This window comes from Thermobia domestica, chromosome 5 (assembly GCF_964235325.1).
Source record: "Thermobia domestica chromosome 5, izTheDome1.hap1.1, whole genome shotgun sequence".
NCBI lineage: Eukaryota > Metazoa > Arthropoda > Insecta > Zygentoma > Lepismatidae > Thermobia > Thermobia domestica.
Window position 1 is genome coordinate 223,336,347 of NC_137458.1, and position 21,450 is coordinate 223,357,796.

General features: G+C 35.7%; 1 protein-coding gene across 1 annotated transcript in view; it reads right to left on the bottom strand.

Moving 5' to 3' along the window:
• LOC145685406 (mite allergen Der f 3-like) overlaps positions 1–21,450 on the bottom strand; it is an 80,736-nt gene that overhangs the window by 21,040 nt on the left and 38,246 nt on the right. Inside the window, exons 2-3 of the mRNA XM_081757800.1 lie at positions 20,416–20,482; positions 5,766–5,958 (exon numbers count right to left, since the gene is read on the bottom strand). Of these exons, the coding sequence (XP_081613926.1) occupies positions 5,766–5,958; positions 20,416–20,482 (260 nt within the window). The remainder of the gene's footprint in view (positions 1–5,765; positions 5,959–20,415; positions 20,483–21,450) is intronic.

Genomic DNA, 21,450 nt, shown 5'->3' on the forward strand with positions numbered 1-21,450 from the left:
TGCCCAATTTAATCACTGCCTCTTGTGATACCGTATAAGGATTACACATACCACCAGTCTTCTGGGATACAACACACCTTCGTGTAGTCGCCTGGGTAACGTACTCGTTGATAGAGGACGTCGAGTGGCAGCAACGGCCTCCAAACGCATTTGAGTTGCTGTTGTACGCCTGTTTGTTCTTCTTGGCAAACGGATATATCGATAATTCCTGGCCGATGCCACACGCGGTCGACCGCCACTACAACATCTCGAAGCATTTTGCGTTCTCTGAAACTTGCTCCATAGCCTGCTGACAACTGCTTGATCAGCATTGAGCCCCCTGGCCATTGACCTGACTCTTCCCTGCTTCCAAACTATTAATAGCACACCAGCGTAATTCATTCGGGAAATGATGTCTTGTTGCCATATTCGCCTGTTTCGCCAGCATAATCGCGAGTTCTTCCGAACCATCTTCCACCGATAATTCGTCAAAAATCTTTATATTATGGCATATATTTTCTCTGCATTTCATCCACACCCCATCATTTTTATTGCACATTTTACCTTTGGTGCTTAATTTATTTAAGCCAGTGTACTTCTAAGTTACTTTGTAATTTCCTTTTAGCCCCATAAAGTCTTTTAGCGTATTTTGAGTCAAAACGTTTTCTGTGGATGCCCGTGCTAGTTAAATTACTTCGTCGGGATGTACTGCCATTTTTTCAAACGTAATGTTACATTAGTTCATGCGAAGAAGTAACTGTTAAGCTATATTTCCCCATTGTGTACTTAATAACATTATTTTTTTATAATAATTATTATTTTATAAGCGTACCTTAGAAATTAAATGCCACTACATTATTAGCATCCTATCCAGGAATATACTACATTATGAGAATTTGTTAAAACCATTACATTGCTTGATTCCTACACAGATTCCTAGGTGATTATGAAAAGGTATCATCTGTATATTAAGGCAGACGATACAGTTCCATGAATTTTTTGGAGGTTGTTTCACAAAGGTGAGTATTTTCTCCATACTTCAAACTATAAAATAACCATTAAACTCATTTAAGTGTAATTACAGTTTATTATTACGTTACTCACTTTACTTAATCACGTTACTTTTCATACCCACGTTTCATTTTATCCCTTCATCTTCAGCTACATGAGTGACTGAGCGTGTGGTAAACTTCAACTTTATGTGAATGTTACCTTGTATTGCGAGTACTATTACAATAAAATTGATCTCTATCTATAATCACTCATGAATAACTTTTGCAATTTTCTAAATGCACCTAGGTATTTAAATGAGCACTTGAAAAGTACAACCTTCTTTGTTTATGTGTGCTTATCTCAAGTTCGTCTTCTTTTCCAGCACGAAGGCTGTAAGAAATATGGACTTCCAAAGCTTAGTGTGGGTTACGAGTCCACTTATACTTCCAATAAACAGAACATTAAATTAAACAAGGTTGGTTACCAAGAAAAAGTTTCCAGTCTAAGATTGTGTTGCAAACCAATCTATCAATATAAAGATTGATACATAGAATTTCAAAAATCCCTCAATATATGAGGTGCCTTCCATCTCAATTCAGGCAGAGCATGTACCATCACCATCTCAGATATTGTTGAAATTTTTTTTTATAGCAACTAGACATGTTTTTAGGAAACCTATATTTTTTTGTTTTGTCGAAAAAAAATTTCCCGCCAAGTAATAGGCCATCAAAGACGGGGAGTACAATTTATGAATTGTAAAAGACATGGAAAATGGTCAACTTCGGAGCCCCACCATTCAGCTATGGAGACAGGTAGAGTTATAATTCTTGTTGTGGTATGTACATAGGGATATAAATAAACTATATTTTATTATAGTTTGGTTTTCGCATGCGTATCTTTTTGTACATAAATTAACAAATGAACGTTAATTTATCTGAAAAGTCGAAGTTTGCGAATTTTTTTGAGCACTTCCGGTTCGAATTTTAAAATTCTGTTTTCACGGTTGGTAAGATCTAGTTACCCGCTTATCGAAAAAAATTTTGTATCGCTTCTGTGTGCAACCGTTTTGTCGCAAAAAATTCGAGAACTTGTAAAATTCTCAAAAATCGCTATTTTTGGGCGCCATTTCCTAGAAAACACCATCTTTTAAAATTCTGAAATTTTGTCAGATGGTTTAACTTTACATGAATAATAAACACACCAAATACCATTCTCGACCAATGCTTCATGAATTAACTACAGCCATTTGAAGTTTGCGAAGTTTCGTTAACTTTGATGTCACTGTTAGCAACACTGGAAACAATAAAAATGCAATGATTTGATGATGTTTGTGGTTCACATTAATTAAATGAAGAATAAAAGGTTTTCCTGGCTGTTTTTTTTATTATTTTGATCAAAAAAGCTCTCTGGAATAGTAAAATGAGCCTCCCCCTTATTCGTCCGTTTTCTTAAACCGAAGTAATCTCAAATGGAAATTACGATTACGAAACACACAAATTTTAAGTTTACTTAAAATGGCCATAAAATAAATTCTGATGATCTATTAAAAGCCTGAACTATTACCTCAGTGATGACTTGGAATGATTCAGACAAAGTTTCAATTAAGTGCAATGACATTACAGTGATCGAAAAAGGACAAAAAGTTGAAAAAAAATCGAAACAATTTCTTACGCGTTTCATCAAAGAAATTTACGGACTTTCTTTTAAACAGAACAATCTCAGCATAAGAATGGGTCACTTGGAATTTTATAGTATTCGACTAAAGTGGGTCAGTCCGCAATCTGCTAGAGAAGTGTATGTGTATGTGTGTATTGTGCAAATTTTTAGTTATCTGCTACTGCGTTGCAACAAATCAAAGGTGCAACCTGTATTGAAGCTGTAATAAGTGACCTATTTCCTTTAGTAGTATGATCCGCTGAAAATGACAGCTGTCTTCTTCAAGAATGTAGTGAATGTCCTGGAATGAAAGGAATAAGTGTGGAGTGTACGCCATATGGGAAAACAATGATCTCGTTAAAAAAAAAAAAAAAAAAACTGTGCCACTTTCCGTTTTCGTATCGTACATTGCTGGTTTAACTGTAAGAATTGTAATTCATGACTACGGTACATCAAGAGAATCCAAAGAGAATTAATTGCTACCGAAAAGCATCGTATAAAATTTCAAGATACTTCGTTGAAAACTGGACTGTTATTCTGCAAAGTGAAATTCAGTTATATCACCGACAAACACCGTGTGCGTGGGTTTCCTCGGGGTTCTCCCGTTTCCTCCCACTTTCTTCATTCCACCATTTCATTCATTGCTCATCATCACCGTCTCCTTTAGCCTAACCGGCATAACCGTGGGACGTAAAACTCAAAGGTTTTCAGTTATATCACCGGAATATGGAACAACTGACAGTTTTGTTGTAATAAGCGACGACAAAACACACGATTCGGCTCATGTACTCATAGTCATAGACAAGATTCTAAAAATTATCGAAGAAGAGCAAAAATATAGGTTATAGAAAAAGATTCGAACACGTGGAAATAAGTATCTACAATTTCGCAAACCGTGTCAGTGATTTATGATGGTGCTGCATCCCACTGTAAAAATCGCTTTCAGATGTTCGAGATGCAGACAGGTCCGATAAAGCAGTGGTTTTCCAGTGAAACTGGCCATGCTATGGTCTCTGCGGCAGTATTGGGGGGGGGGTGTAAAGAATGTGGCAACGCGGCATAACCTTAGGCAAAAACAGATACACAGTATTAAAATCGCAGAATTCGTGAGTATAGTGCAAGTACAAACTCCGGGTATTACTCTCGTTTTGTTGCCTGGAACTGAATTCGACAACTTCCGGAAGAAAGAAGAAGAAGAAGAAAAAAGCAAGAATGGGAAAGTATGCGACCGGTAACTGGTATTCAACGAAGTCACCTTTGGCTTTTGGAAAATGGCGAAGTTTTTATGGCAGTAACGGGTCACCATAAACTAACTTCATGCTTTCCCCAAAATCAAGCTTCTGCAATTCAAAGTGTACATTTACGAAGTCTGCAAAAAGGAACTTTTGTTACATATATATGCGCAAAGGCGCCGATTTGTCTGTAGATTGGGGGGGAGATTCAGATGCAGAAGGTATATATATGAGGATTTTAAGACAAATTGCATTCAAATTATGCCAAATATTGTATATTCATAAATACAATAGTGGACCCACATCAGCTTTGGGGGGTCCGGTCCCCCCAGGATCGGCGCCCTTGCATATACTTATGATAATCAGTGGTGCGTAGCAGAATTATGAATAAATCATGAATTACGTGCAGTTGAAGTGCTGTTTATGCTTCCACATGGACTTTCAGCAGGGTACAGGTTTCCAGAAGATCGTAAGAGAAGTGAAAATATGTGTTTTGTGATTATCTACAATGTGCTACGCAGGGGCGGATCCAGGATGAACTTCTGGGGGGAGGTGTAATACTGCTACTTAGAGCTACTTTTAAGAGCTCCAAACTCTGGAATGGATTTTATTTATATACAAAATAAAGTTTCTTCTGGGAGGGCGATCGACTCCTTGGAACCACCTCTGGACGAGTTGTGAGTGTACTACTGCTAATAGCGAAGAAGACACCAAGCAAGCAAATGATTGGTCCATGTGAAAAACAAAATCAGTGAAATTTTGCTTCCGAAGACCATTTTAAGTAAGTGAACTTAAAATTTGTGTGTTTCGTAATCGTAATGTCCATTTGAGATTACTTCGGTTTAAGAAAACGGACGAGTAAGGGGGAGGCTCATTTTACTATTCCAGAGAGCTTTTTTGATCAAAATAATAAAAGAACAGCCAGGAAAACCTTTTATTCTTCATTTAATTAATGTGAACCACAAACATCATCAAATCATTGCATTTTCATTGTTTCCAGTGTTGCTAACTGTGATATCAAAGTTAACGAAACTTCGCAAACTTCAAATGGCTGTAGTTAATTCATGAAGCATTGGTCGAGAATGGTATTTGGTGTGTTTATTATTCATGTAAAGTTAAACCATCTGACAAAATTTCAGAATTTTAAAAGATGGTGTTTTCGAGAAAAAGGCGCCCCAAAATAGCGATTTTTGAGAATTTTACAATTTCTCGAATTTTTTGCGACAAAACGGTTGCACACAGAAGCGATACAAAATTTTTTTCGATAAGCGGGTAACTAGGTCTTACCAACCGTGGAAACAGAATTTTAAAATTCGAACCGGAAGTGTTCGAAAAAAATTCGCAAACTTCGACTTTTCAGATAAATTGACGTTCATTTGTTAATTTATGTACAAAAAGGTACGCATGCGCAAACCGAACTACAATAAAATATAGTTTATTTATATCCCTATGTACATACCACAACAAGAATTATAACTCTACCTGTCTCCATAGCTGAATGGTGGGGCTCCGAAGTTGATTATTTTCCATGTCTTTTACAATTCATAAATTGTACTCTCCGTCTTTGATGGCCCATTACTTGGCGGGAAAATTTTTTTCGACAAAACAAAAAAATATGGGTCTCCTAAAAACATGTCTAGTTGCTATAAAAAAAGTTTCAACAATATCTGAGATGGTGATGGTACAATTTTATTTATTTATTTATTTTTTTTTTTTTTTTTTTTTTTTTTTTTTTTTTTTTTTTTTTTTTTTTTTTTGCCTGAGTTGAAATGGAAGGCACCATGAAATGTAATAATCTCTTTAATATATTTTCTCTCCTTTTAGATATGAGGAATACTGCATTAATAACAATTTAAAATATTTTGCGACACCCTCAATATTCTAATAGAGAAAACTGTTTATTACTTTTGCTTGTCATATTCTATCACACAGTGTGCAGCAGTGAGGATAAATTTGTCGGTAAGAATACTTCCTCCACAAAACGGTTGTGTGGCTCCACTTGTAAGCCTATACCTCAAGGAAACCAGCCATGGGAAATGAAAGAACTTAGCTTCTGCTATATACTTCTCATCTCCTTTTGGGGGTGCAATACCACATTCTGTTAAAAGCAAATGAATAGCAAATTTGTAATAATGATTGCATAAATAAAATATTAGAAAAGTTGCATGCATAAGTCACTATCATGCACAAATGGTTACAAAAGTAATCAAACTACTTAAGAAGCATGTAATTTAACTTTTCAAAATAGGATGGTACTACCATTAGCATCTACAATAGTTCAAATTTGTAGTTGAATGAAGATTTACGTGAATTAGGTATATTTCATGAATTTTTTGCATATTAATATTCTGCCATTAGTCGAGCAATATAAAATTAAGTTTCGTCAGAGAAGATGCAGAATATTTGCTTCAGATTCTGAGCTCCTAAAATGACCACATAAGATTGAGGTCTGGTAATTAATCAAGTCACAGCATTAGTTTGAATTATTTGATGTTCTTTAGTGCATTGTCAAAGTGGAAAGTTTCGTCATTAGCCAGAACCAGTATCTGGAACTTAGGATGCATATTCTAACAGTGTCTGGAAGAGTCTTATGATATTTCCACGTAATCACTGGGAACAATATTGTGCAGTCGCCCCTTGTCAGTCTGGAACCTCAGATAACGTGCTAATTAATAGTGTGATTGGGGATGTCAGAGCTAACAAGTTGCGTCGAGGATTTCGTGAACATTCGACTTGGTAGAGAATAAAGTACAGGATCTGACCTGGGTTGCATACAAAGAAAATCGGGCAGGTACAAAAGAAACAGATGTTAATGTCAAAGGGGTTGAAAAGGGTGAGAAGGGAATGACTTTTAGGATTGGTTAATCTACTCGCACTTACTTGCAAATCCTTGTGTTTCCTGTTCGACGACTCTTCCAGTGGATTGATATCCATCCATCCTTTCTCTCTGGTCTACTGGGCATCCAGGTAGACGTGAGTTAAGAGTCGTCGAAACCCGGGAAGGAAAAGTAGCGTTGCGAAGACAGTGAATTCAATCAAAATCGAAATCGCTCTTTAACGAATTATCCATTGTAGCCGACAGCTTTAACGTTACATAAGACGAAGTGCTCTCTAGGTTAGAGCAAGGTAAACTTCTCGTAAACTCGAAATTGTAGGTCGTGTTCCTACATGTTGACTCGTCTCCAATCTAAACCGGACTACCCCTTCCAAAAGTCTCTCAATGTTTTTCTGTTCGAAGTCCCTTCCGTATTAATATCCTGGGTCGTTGACTATTTCTTCAGTCTTGATGAAAAGTGCGTGTTTATAGATTAACCAAAGGTGAAGTGATGATAGGAATGCTGACAGGGAAACAATCTGTCGTTTTTATTGATTAAGAAATACATGTGTAGAAGGAATAAACAGGGAGCAAGAAAACTTCCTTATAGGAAAAGTAAATGAACTTAGAAAAATATCGAAAAGTGATTAAACTTTAAATAAACGAGGATGCTTTTCACTGCCTTTAATTTTAAAATAAAATATCTTCAAGTCCAAAGAAAAATGTTTCCACATCCCCCTCCTGAAATCAAAGTTCCGAATGAAAGCACTTCGGAGACAAAAGATTATCTTTCTGTTTTTTCTACTTAAAATGACGCATCTTTGTAGTTCCATTCAGTCTTTATAACAAAGGTCACAGCAGCAATTATAGTCTGGAGAGAAATGATGAGTACAGCTTAAATGTTCACAGTACTAACACAGTCGATAGCAGAGCAGTCAAGCCCAAATGACGTAAACTCAGCATCACTAAGTACAAGATGTAGATCTGGAAATTACAGGCAGAATTTCCTTCCGCATCACATAAATAGAAATCCATACAGTACAAGTAGATCATAGAAGTAGGGTAGATGGGTTTAATATAGTAACATCATAAAAAAGAGGACAAAGTCAATGACTGCCTAAAACACGTAAAACATGAGAGAAGGGAAAACAATTGGCTAAAACAGTGAAATGGATAAAAGTCGACGTAAAATCAGGGGAAAAAATTGAAAAAGTAATAACTAAACCGTAATCCACACGTATATATCTATATATAGTAAATAGAAACTCCAATACCAAAAAAACTTAACTCTATAATCAAAATAATTATTACGCTGTAGAACAAAAATTAATCTACCTACCCATAGAAAGAGCAAATGAAGTAATACAAAAGAATGTTGATTTCAGGTATTAGAAAAAAATTGTGGAGAATTTAGTTCCACAATGAATAACGTATTAGCAAAGTTATAGCCCTCTGCACTGGCTATTAAAACCTTAACGAAATCAACATGACAGACTATAACCAAACACTTTCCTAAACCCAAGATAAAAGAGAAAAATGCCTTGTTTCTTCTTGCATGAAAGTAAAAGTACGCAGACCCATAGGAAAATGTGGAATCAAGTCCATTATTCAAATATGCAGAAACACATGCTATTTAAGGCACAAATCTTCTTCATTCATAAACCTCAAGTCATCTTCATGAAGAGAAACGCAAGTTCACTATATACACGGCAGGTAATGAAAAATTGACCATTCAAAAATCACTAAAAATCACACTAGAGGATATCATAGTGTATATTCCTTTCAAAAGAATTCATTGACTAAGTATGTTTCCAATAACTAATAACAAATCGTAGGATCACATCAAACTAATCCATGAAAAGAAAACTTCATTCTTCTTTACATCCACATTCGGATCATAAAATGCATCTTGAAAATACAAAAAACGTAGGAATTCCTTCTTCATTACTATTATGACATAGATAGCATACAAATATCAATTCATAGTTGCGTCTGTCTCCCTTTTCTTTCTTCGGCAAAGCATACTGTATCAATAAGATGTTGATTTGGCGTTAAATACTAACTATTCAGGTTTTAAGCTTTTGGAAAGATAACCAGAACAAAGGGACGTGTTCTACAAAGTTAACTAACAGTTCTAAGTAACTAAGAAAACAATGATGTCTATATGAGTACTCCTTCTTCGTCTTTTCGTTGTAATAGTTATTGCCGGCAAGACTTAGAAACACAAACAAACCAAAACAATTTTCATAATGACATGGCCAGTGTGAAAACAAAATTCGGTACCAACTCCATAGATGTTTCTAATCCATCAAATATTTTTTGAGAACCGTCTTCTTCTTCGTTTTCAATAAAACACAAGTTCATTGCAGAGAAACAGCTTCCGCTTCTTTTCATTCTTCCAAGGGAAAATACACTAGTAAAAGACGCTGATAAAGATCACAATTCTCCTTGTGAAAATACACAATAACATAGGTCTACGTTGTCTAAATGATAAACTAAAAATATTCGTGTATGCAACAACGCAATTCTCGCAGCAGATTCCTTACGGAAATTAAAAGCAAAGGCAGCGATGTAGGGAAAAGCCCAGTTGAAAACTGATTTTTCAAAGCAAAATCAAAACAATTGTTATAACAAGTCTCCAAAGGCTTCTTCGCATCTCTGTGACCACACGTTATCAATGCATAATCAGTTGGCAGATTATACCTGGAGCAATCTTCACTTGTCCTGGTTTCAGAGAAATTATTTTCTCACAATCTTCGAGATTCTTCTCCTGCAGCTTCTTGGGTATTTATGTCTGCTCCTCCTAATGGAATAAGTAATTCATTCATAATGTTAACAACAGTGTCGGCTTTAATCATAGCGATGTCCCCTCGAAAAACACTGATTTTTTTCTTGATTGTAGAATTGGCACCTATCTTCGGTTTCAAACCGGAATAATTTTACCCTGTTTCAGCCCAAGTGGGTAATTAGCTAGCAATGAGAACCTTACAAAATTTCACAGACTGATTATCTTCTCTCATGTTCACCTCGGGATTAAAACAATTTCATAACGTTTGTAGTAGCATCCTCCACAACGTCTTGTATATCCAAGTCAACGTCATCTTCTTTTATATCTTCCTCATTTTCCTTCTGTTCCTCGTAGTACACTTTCAACCTTTGTATTGCAATCGAATCAACCTTGAATCTTCCTCGCGCAGTCTTGAACTTAACAAAATAGGAATTTGGGTGGTCAATATCCTGAATAATTCCTGGACCAAAATAACGTCCACTAAACGCTCTGCTGGATCCTTTCTTCATGGTACTGTCCAAAATCCACACCTTGTCCCCGACTTTAAAATTGCGTTTCGAATAACGTTTGTTATAACATTTTGTTACCGTCTTATGTTTCTGGGGCCATTTGTCATGGTCTTTGTCTCGTACCTCTCCAAGTTGCCGCAAACGTTCAGCATTGTCCTGAAATTGACAGGGGGTGTCTAAACTTGCTTCGTGTAGAATTCTACATCGAAATCCATGCAAAAGTTCAAAAGGTCTGTGTCCAGAGGATAAAATGACAGTTAAATTGTAAGCCAACACAACATATAGCAGCAATTCGACCCATTTTCCTTGATTTTTGTTGCACAACGCAGATTTCAGTCTCTCTTCAATGTTTCGGATAGCTTTGTCAGCAGTCCCATTAGCGTAATGAGCTTGAAAATTTACAAATCGAATCTTAGCTCCAATAATTGCACACAACAACTCCTTGAATAAGTTACTAGTAAAGCATGGACCTTTTGTCTGTGACTATTTCTTTAAAAATATTGTATTTCAAAATTACGTTTTTATAAAGAGGACTACTTACAGAAGACACTGTTATATTTGCTACTAAACCACAAATAGTATCACAAGTGGCAGCATCCACAACCGCAATCAAATATTTGTGCCTCAAAATATTACTCTGTAAGTACCCCTCCGATAAGGCGATAGAAGGTCGGCACTTGGAGATACGTTTGCAATGTACCATAAGTAGAAACAGACTTGTTTTTGCTTGTCTGACAAATTAAACTTTCCTTGCGTTTCTGATAGATGTATTGTTTCATATTAGGGAAATACACAGATTTCACCAAAATGTCATACGTCTTACAAGGAACCCTAGGTATCTATCAGAGCCAGATTTTTATGAAACTTTGTATATAAATAGAGTACCTCGGGAAACACGCACAGCCAAAATTCTAGCTGCAGAGTCCAAGACGTTGGAACACTAGGGCTCGAGAAAGATCAAATGTGGAACGTTAGTACAGTAAGGACATGGTGAGAAAATGCAAGTTTTTCTTTAAAACTCGTCATTGTAACCACACGAAATGAGCATACATGAATACGAGATGGTAAAAATGATCTGTTAAAAGTGATGAAAAGAATATCCGCCATCTTGAAAGAGGCCATGTTGAAACTGGTGCGATTGGTATAAAAGAGAAGAGGGTCATGCGATGCATCAATTTGAACATAAATATACACAAAAAACGGTTGGTGAATTTTGTTGTGGGATTACATTATTTCTGTGCTTCTGGCAGAGTGGCTTAGGTACAAGATGAGCAACGTGTATCTCATGGCACTCGAGCAGATGCATGTTATGGTGCGCGATGAGTGAGATCAGCGCAACTAGAAAAACATAGCGAAATATAATTTTAGCACTACATGATTTGTGTCAGAGTCAATATATAATTGGTGTGGATGTGCTGATACAACGGGTTCTTCATAATAATGCCATGGTTAGCATTAATTTGTAACTGTTTATTATATTTCCATTAATTCGAACAGAAATCAGAACGCCTATCAGTTCACTCATAGCGCTCCATATCCTCCTTCTGTTCGAGTGTCATGAGATACCTTTGCTCATTTTGTACATAAACCACTCTACCAGAAGCACAGAAATAATGTAATCCCACAACAAAATTCACCAACGGGTTTTTGCGTCTATTTACGTTCAAATTGATGCATCGCATGACTCTCTTCTCATTTACAGCAATCGCACCAGTTTCAACATAGCCTCTTTCAAGATGGCGAATATTCTTTTCATCACTTTTAACAGATCATATCTACCATCTCGTATTCATGAATGCTCATTTCGTGTGGTTACAATGACGAGTTTTAAAGAAAAACTTGCATTTTCTTACTATGTCCTTACTGTACTGACGTTCCGCATTTGATCTTTCTCGAGCCCTAGTGTCTCAACGTCTTGGACTCTGCAGCTACAATTTTGGCTGTGCGTGTTTCCCGTGGTACTCTATTTATATACAAAGTTTCATGAAAATCGGGCTCTGATAGGTACCTAGGGTTCCTTGTTAGAGGAAACTCCGTGACTTCAACCAATGCAGAAGTATGAGCCGCATTAAAAACTTTTAAGCGGAATGAAATAGGTACTTCAAATAAACATTTCATAACACTAGATGTTTTTTTTCGTTTTCTATAGAAAATTCCTTCTTTAACCGTGAAATAAAACTTTCTATTTCAATTTTCGGATTCTTCTTTTTCATATTTTCTAACCATTCCAAAATATTCTTATATGGATCCTACATTTGTTCGTCTCTAAGAGAAGGCTCGTCACTTAACATATCATACTCAGTAACAGTGGAAAAAATACTCGAGGAGCTCCTTTATTCTGTTGGTCGTCAAAAATGTCCCTGGGGGCACGGGAAAACGTGAAAGAGCATCGGTCTCTACGTTAGACGCGCAGGATATATGTGTCACATTAAAGTTATATTGCTCAATAAAAGTAAGCCACCTCGCAAATTTACGTACATTTTTTCTGTCTCAGAAACAATAACCTCTTACAATCAGTTTTCAAGAAAAAGTAACTTCCTAGTAAAAAATAACGAAAGGATCGAAAATCATATATAATGCTCAAAAGTTAAAGTTTATAACGATGTCTAGATTTTTTATTTTTACCTAGGCTACGACAACAATAGCAATGGGTAATAATTCTGGGTCATCTGGAGAACTTACAGGTTGCTTGAGTATGGCGGCTAGACCGCGAGTTGATGCATCACAGAACAAACATACAGGATGTTTCGGATTATAATGCATTAAATATGGCGACTTTATAATAAGGTCTTTGATTTTCTCAAAAGCATGTTCTTGTTTTTGTGTCCACTTGAACGTACTTCTTTCCTGAGAAGGTCTTTGGACGTTCATAATTGAAAAATGGAGTCAGTTATTCTTTTCCAAATTCGCAAGCCTTTGTACGAAATATCGTGTCCCAAAATCGTTAATCAAAAATAAGCCCATTTTGTTTTTTCTGGTGCTATTTTGAGACTACGTTCCCTAATTCATTGAAATAATTTCTTGGTGAAATTCGTAACGTCCTCAAAAGTGCTTCCACCCCAGAAAAGTCATCAAGGTACCCAAAAACTTGTGGAGATTCTAATCCTTCCAATATCATTTTCACTAATCTGTTTAAACCAGCGGAACTGGTGACAAGACCCTGTGGGAGGGCTGTAAAATAAAAAGAAACAATTTCTCAGATTGAAAAGGCAGTGACATGTTGATGTTCCTCAACGATTCTCACCTCGAAAAACACTGAATAAATCGGTGCAGCACAGGTAGCGACACTTACTAAGACGAGAAATAATGTCGTCTATAGACGGTACAGGAAAGCTGTCAGATGCTATATGGCGGTTAATCCTTCTGCCGTCCAAAATAAATCTGAACGATCCACACTTCTTTTTCACGAGAAGAATGGGTGAAGCAAGAAGACTTCCTTGTAGATGTTACGGTTTGTTAAGCAGTTAAATCATTTTATCGGACAAAGTGTTAGTTTTTAAAAAAGATAATTGAAGAGCTTAATTATGTTTATGTAGAATTATCGGTTGTGATGGAAGTTATGTCATGTTGATGAATTGAGTATACAGTGGTTGTAATATTGGTAATAGCTTTTGTGGAAGTGTATAGAGATGAAAAAAATGATTATTAAAGTTCTTGGAATTGTAAAGAAGCCTAAGTTCTTTAAATAAAAGGGACAGGTCTAGTATAAGAGGTTAACTGTCCAGATAACAATAATTAGTAGTGAAGAGTTTTCTAATGTCCCTAACAGTAGGAAAAGTAAATGAACTTAGAAAAAATCGAAAAGTGATTCAAATTTAAATAAACATTTTATGCTTTTTACTGCCTTAAATTTTAAAATAAAATGTCCCAAAGTCTGAAATAAAATGTTTCATTATGTGTTCAAATACACATATTTTCACAATATAACCTATGAAATAATCACATGACTCAGGAAATACTAAATCGCAGGCCACACTATCAGAGAGTCAATGCAATATTTCCGGGTACGAAGGAGGTAACCCAGAAACTGAGGTTCTATTGAGTTCACCATAAATAAAATGTTTCGTCCTTGCAACAAGGTAAAAGAGGACACATTGCATTATATTACGTGTTTTCAATCATTGGTATATCATTTTACATGTTCTAGGCAACAGTGTCTTTCCCTAAATTGTCCTGGCACTGACAGTGTTTTAAAAATTGTAATAGAAAAGCATATATTCACGTTATGAAACCTCTTTTAAATTTATACTGACGCAATAGCAGTTTAAAATGTTCTGTGCCACTGGGTCCAGTAGTTTACCTCAACACGGAGAAAAAGAAATAGTTCTTGATTTTTGTACTCCTATCGTGGGAAAGCGGTGGTCACGGTTCTTGTCTCAAATGGCGACTTACATTTGCTATTCGGTCTGAGAAGACGTACAGTACGCCCCACGTTTTTCACAGCACAGCTGCGAGAGACTGAAAGTCATGATATAGAAAGAGCTGGGAAATGAGCATCCTATGGCAAAACCAACCGAGATTGAGTTTTCCGGATTGAGGTCATACCACAAAATTTGGTACATTGGTGTTTCGGTACCAAGGGAGAGGTAAACCAGCCTTAGCATTCCAAAACAACTACATGTTGGAAGACTTTTACTCGTCAGGGGAGGCGCCTTTAACACGAAGTGTAAATAAAAGAAACGGTTTTCACCTCCCATGCAATGGTCATATCCCATTATCATTTTGGGTTAGTGTCGTAATAACAAAAGATCAAGAGATTACTAGAAAGTATGTACAACCACTGAAAGTTCTTTGTAATTTAAGGCTGGGTTTTCATCGATCCATCGGCAGAAAAAATGCCCGGGCTCCGTCTCGAAACGGAGAAAAAAGCAGGAATGGCCACATGACCTAGAATGTTTCAAATGCTGTAAAGTTAACCAAGAAAGTTCTCTCGCTTTTTCACCTACCACCTTCGAACATCGTTATACCACTTAAGACGTACCTGGAAGAACACAAATAGTCCCCATCAGCATCAACAACTTCCTGTCAACGTTCTGGAATTCTATGAATTTCATTGCGGTAGAACTTGTCGGGTGGTGAAGCGAAGAATTATCAAGTGTATTCTACTAATATTTGAATTGGCATCATCTAAGATGATTATCCAAGCAATATAGCAGGTGATAATTGGACGGTGCAATGTCTGAGGAGTACGGTTAATGATATAGTGTTTCCCGTCCAAGGCGTAGAATGGTGCCCCAAGGCATCCTATTCACGTTTGACAGTGTTATCCTGTAAAAGGAGGACCCCTTTGCGATTTCAGAAGTGCTGGCTCCAGAGGATTGAGTTTTTCTTGAACACGACTCAGCTGCTCACAGTACACAGTTGCATTGATAATCTGACTAGCTTGTAGTAGTTCCACATGCAGGATACCGCGAGAAAACCACCGAAGCAATGATGGTTTCGGCTGTTTTAGAACCGGTTCATGGGATGCTAACCAATTATAATGGCGCCGTGAATTGTACAGGACCCACTACTCATCACATATCAACACCCTATTCAGAAATGGCTCTTCGGGCGAAACAGCAAAGAAACACAGATGTCTGCACGCATTTCCTTCTTGCCCGAAGTCAAACCATGTAGGATCAACCGACACAATTTGTAGTGCTTTTCAAGTTGATGGAGGTGCTTCCGAATGTTTTTTTCACTCAAAGTGAATTGTAGTCGCAGTTCCTTAATGCCCACAGACTGTTCGCCTCAATTGCTGCCTGAATATCCTCATTTTGTACATGTGTTGGTCTTCTGGCACGTGGTATGTCTTCGAGAGTATCGTCACCGTCTTTAAACTTGTTAGACTACCACTGCACTGCTTTTGATCCAGTTTAAACTTATATAGCATACGCGCCCTTATGCCGCTCTGTAGAGGTCCCATGTTAACTCTGCAATTACGCACGTACACGGTGTTGCTGAACTGCCACAACAGTTAGTATGTTGGTTATACGCACAACAGAAGCAGACCTTCGCCTTATCTCTATTCGCATTGATATGCTAGGTCAACAGTGTCAGGGCTAATTAAACATACACCTCCACAAAAAGCGACAAGAACTTACTTGGTTATCCCTATAAGTGTGTCCTGCAGTCACCTTTGCCTTATTCCTATATGGTTTTGCTGACAATTTTCTTCAATACACTGCGATTCTTATCACTAAGGTTTCCCCTTCGTTCACTATTACTCTTGTTATGCCATGTATTTCTATAGGCTGTCATCACCTTCGACTTTGTGTCTCCCGATGCAACTAACTCACTCGTTACTCAGACAAACATTCGGCAAGTAACTGCATATTCATAAATTGTCTCTTTGAAAGCCAGAGTTATCTCCTGCTTGCATCTCAAAGATCTGCCCGCTTCAACACACTTCGTCTTTCTATACTATTTGACTAGAAATGGTCACTTAGAACACTACTAAGTAAGAATATACTATTCCACAGCACATATTTTATGTAATGTGAACCACTTGTGTGTCCGTAATTTTTGTCAACCATATGAAATGTTGAGCGGGTGAGTTCAAAACATCAACAAAGAAGACCATTAAATAAATGTGATTTACAATGTTTTGTTCAAATTTAAAATAATTACTGTTATTTAATATTTTTACGTCATATACTATGCACAAATGTGTATCGTTACTAGTTGAAGTTAATCAGTGAAAATAATTTTTCAACATATGCTACTACATTACATTACATATTAATAACAGTTGTGGAAAGAAGAGAAAACGATAAGGTTTTCAAATTATTTCAGAGTTGTGCTAGGTGCGGTAGCGTGCTGCAAACAAATCTATATCCTTTTGAATCGCTATTAAATTACAGTGTAGAATACGATTTTTATTCATAACGACCAGACATAGACTTACAACCCACAAGATATTCCATGACTATTTTACTTTGCAGTATATGAAATGTTATGTCATCCTAAATGGCAGGTGAGTGACCAACACACTTTATTGATATGGAATCTATATAAGGTTCTTACTATAATAATTTCTCTCATTTAAGGCTACATTTTGGTGCCCTTACATTAAAGTACCTTCCAATTGCAAATTATGAAGGGCCAAAACTTAAAATTTAGTAATCTATGTTTTATAATCATATTCATGAATATCTAACGTAGAAGTTAATGTTAGACTGCGACTACAAGACGATGCTCTTGAATACTATCTTACAACATTCATTTTACAGTATTTGTTGCACCTGAGACTACAAAGGTTTCGTTTTCTATACAACAAATACCTGCTCTTTTCCTTCTAATTAGTTAACTGGCTGACTCGAACGAGAACTCTAATATGTCAAGTTGGCTCTCGTAAGTCTTGTCTGTGGTAGTCACATTTAATCAATATTCTTTTTATTATCGTCCACTTTAGCCTAAAGCGCGGAAGTGTAAGAAAGAGAAGTTTTAAAATAGAAGACAATGCTATACAACATTCTTCAGAGAGAAGACATTAGAGGAGAGCAACTGGTCAGTCGTCACCTAATGGTAGTTTCTTTCCAACACCTCCAAGGCAAGCTGCAAACGTAAGGCAATTAATGTAAGTATAAAACTACTATTTTAATATACAAGAAAGATCTTCCTCTAATCATTTCTCTGCTTTCAACTTGTCCCTTCTCGAACTGAAATTAAAGCTTGGGTTATTATTGATTATCTTTGGTTTACCATTCACTGTATTATGTATGATAATCTATTTGCTTATACCAGATGTGAGAACTAGATCTTTCTCCTATTCTAGAACTGTTCTCTTCCAGCTCCATCTGTTCGCTCATGTTTGACACAAGACCACCACGTAAAAGAGTTAAACAGAAGGAAGCATAAATAGGAAAAGGAATGAATAGTACAAGGTTTTCTTCTGATATTACAAAATTGATCTTTCTTATGTAAGTTTAATAATTACTTATGTACCTTTCAAATTTCGTTTAGTCTAGTCTCATTTTTATCACAGTATTAGAGCATGGTGGTACAATATCCGTATAGGCAAAACATAATGGCTACAAAGTTTAAATATTCGTTTTCAATCCAGGTATAATGAAGAAATAAAGTATTTACTTTTGTATATCTACGATAAATTATTTACCTAATATTTCAATAATTCATTGCAACTGATTTTCAACTAACGAAAAATCAAATTTCCTAGTAATTACATTTCTCCAAAATTTCTTGTTTAATATCTTTTGTTGAGATTTGTTTTCGTTTTTCTTTTCTTTACTTTTTTTTAACGTCACTGAATTCTTCGTTTTTGTACATGGATTTTGTAAATCAACATAAATTAGAAAAAAATATGAAGGGTTTGAAGAAAAAACACTATTTCCTACTTCCTTCTCTCCCATCCATATTGTTTGAGTATTGTCCATTCTTAAGTCTATATTATTTTGATTTGTTGAACAAATCCCTAAACATTGTCCCTTAAAGAAGTAAAAGTTAAAAGTTTCCGAAATAAAAGGTTAATAAACAAAAGAAGACGGACAAAAGTAAATATTTATTTTGCTTTGTTATACATAAACACAATGGTATCTGATGTAAATGTGCTATTTTGTTACACTATTTTAGATCATGCTGCTCATAGAGGTTGTAAGTTATATGGGTTGTTCAAAATATGTAGATGTAAGGTTCTATGGCCATATAATCTATATATATATATATATATATATATATATATATATATATATATATATATATATATATATATATATATATATATATATATATATGAGAAAGAGAGAGAGAGAAGATGTCCCATAAATATGATATCATTCCGAATATTGAAATTTTACCCGTTTGGAACACCATAGTTGAATGAGAAGAAATTAAACGTGCTATTGCCGTTGTATTTGGTCAATGTAAAAAGTTACAGTAACAAGTGTTCAAATAGATGTTCAATCTGAGTCTCTCAGGTATCGAAACGAAAATTGAAAATCGTTATTCATTGCTTAACATTGTTAGTCTGATAGCGTGGCAAGCAGAATGAAAGTTTTTTATAGTTTAACGTCTCACTTAAGACAGGCGGTGATTATGAGATGGATGATAATGGTGGAATGAGAAAGGTGGTAGTAAACGAAGAAACCCTGAGAAAACATGGGCACGCAATATGTGTCCACAACAAACTCCACTTGGTGGGAGCTGAGATTAATCCAAATACTCCATATGCCAAAATTGAACAATATACCACTGATTCAGCGCCGCTCCTTACATATATATATATAACGTCTTTCCTCTACTGGTTTCTGAGTCAAGCATTGTTGAGTCTGGTCATTGCTACCACAGGCGAACTGTTTGGATTTTGTAAATCGTATTGGCCTTGTGATCTTCACCCAGTAATATAAAAATATGTAGATGTGCATTTATTTTAAAAAAAAATACCAGTTTCGACTGTAGTAAACCAATAACAAAATATCATACTTGCAATATGACGACTACTGTCAGTAAATTTAAAATCACTTAAGTCTTCGCCTTCATTCCTCCCTTGAGTCAACTATTCGCACCCCATTCCTTTCGACTACGCTGTGCTCAGACTAACAGTTGTTTTGTATTTTATGCAACATATCTGAATTGTTTCACACACAACAATACTTGAAAGAATGAAAATGTGTTTGGAGTTTATTCTATAGAAACACAACATTTGACTGAATATATGTACTTATTCCAATTAGAATATGCCGGTATTTTATATCTTGTTTCTTATAAACAGTTGAAAATTGTCAATGCACTTATAAAGACCTATCCTATGCAGCATATTTGCTTTTCAGACTAAAGGAAAGTACATTAGTTCTAAGCAAATGATTATGAATGAATGAAGAATAAAGAAGGAAACGGAATAACTCCATAGAAAAACTGCACAAATCATGTTTTAAAGCAAGTACACATGTTCGTCAATGGAACCAGAGCCTTCACAGGAGAAATAAACGCTCAATCAGTCTCACATACAAAGGAAGTGTCCTCTTCGTGTTGGTTCATTACATTTATGATGGTGGCTTGGTTGATATATATCCCTCACTAGATATCTGGTTTCAAAGAAATCAATTTGAACGAGTTGCATATAAGTTGCTATAGGGAGATATGAGCTATACAGATGGCACCCTCTTATTTGTGACACATGTTTAAAGAGGCAATGAAAGTAACTATAAAAAAAATTGTAGCATTTATTTTTACAACAGGGAATGGTTTCAAATAATAAACAATGGTTCATTTGTAAGAATAAGATTCCGTACCCAAATTTCGTCTACTTCTGCTGTGACCTGGAGCAAATTATGAAAGAAAACGGTGAAAAGACCTACGTTCAATCATAAGGATGAAGGGTATGTTTGAGCTTGCATCCTGACTTAGTAGTAACGAGGTTACATCGACCAGTATTAAGAAATATAAAAAGTTAACTTATAATTAATAAATAAAAGTGATTATTTAAATAATTTGAACACTTACTGCAGTTCAATGCTGTATAGCCGGGGACATCTTCGAAAATATCATGCATATTTGAGGCTAACGAAATCTGTAATGATATTGTAGATAAGTTAAATCATTAATGTATAATATACTATATATTTCCCTTACATTATTTGTTCTTGTATTGGATGTATTGAGTGTATTGTCAGATATTCTACATTATTTTTCCTAACGCAGTCACTTTGTATTGATTTTTATAACTAGTAATTTTGTGTATTTTCCACATTCTAAAATGGTCGTCCTTTCTACGGACATTAGGACATTACTATCAATCAATGTGTAATAAGTAAAAGCCGTTAGATACTCTATTTTCGTAATAAATTGTAAATCCTCTCCCGACTTGGGATATCCACTTTAACCAAAACAACACTAACAAAATAGTTTTAGATATATTGTGTTACAAATTTCATTTCGAATGGATAAGCCGTGCTCTCATTACGTGATCACAAACAACACAAAAGATCGATTTAAATTCAATGCTAAAAGAAAGAAATTTCCGCGTTCAACCACAAACTAGAATTCTTAAAAATGATTGGTTCGCTAATTTGCAATAAGGAGCTAATAAAGCAAGTTTCCCTTTCCTAACTTGATGGGTTCGTGAAATGCTATATTATTAAGATAAGTTATAAAGCCTTACTCTTTTCAGTTACACGTTTCAATCAAAGCGACATGATGAAAGTCTATCTCGAAGTACTGATACGTACTATGTTCCAAATAGGCTCTTAACTAAAGGAAGAGGTTAGGTTATGTCGTATACCATTCGACCTGTTGGTTTCTTATTTGCAAAATTACCTATATTCGATAATAATATAGATATGTCTTCTGGAAATACACCAATATCACGTTTAAACCAAATATCAAAATCGAATTTTCCAATAGCGGAGCGGTAATTTTCAAAATTATTACTTTCTTGGGTAGTATCCGATCGAAGAAGTTGATAGAAGTCTCTTTATACCCCTCTATTTTCCTTTCCACACAAAGCAACATGGAGGATATTTTGCAAATATACTTAAT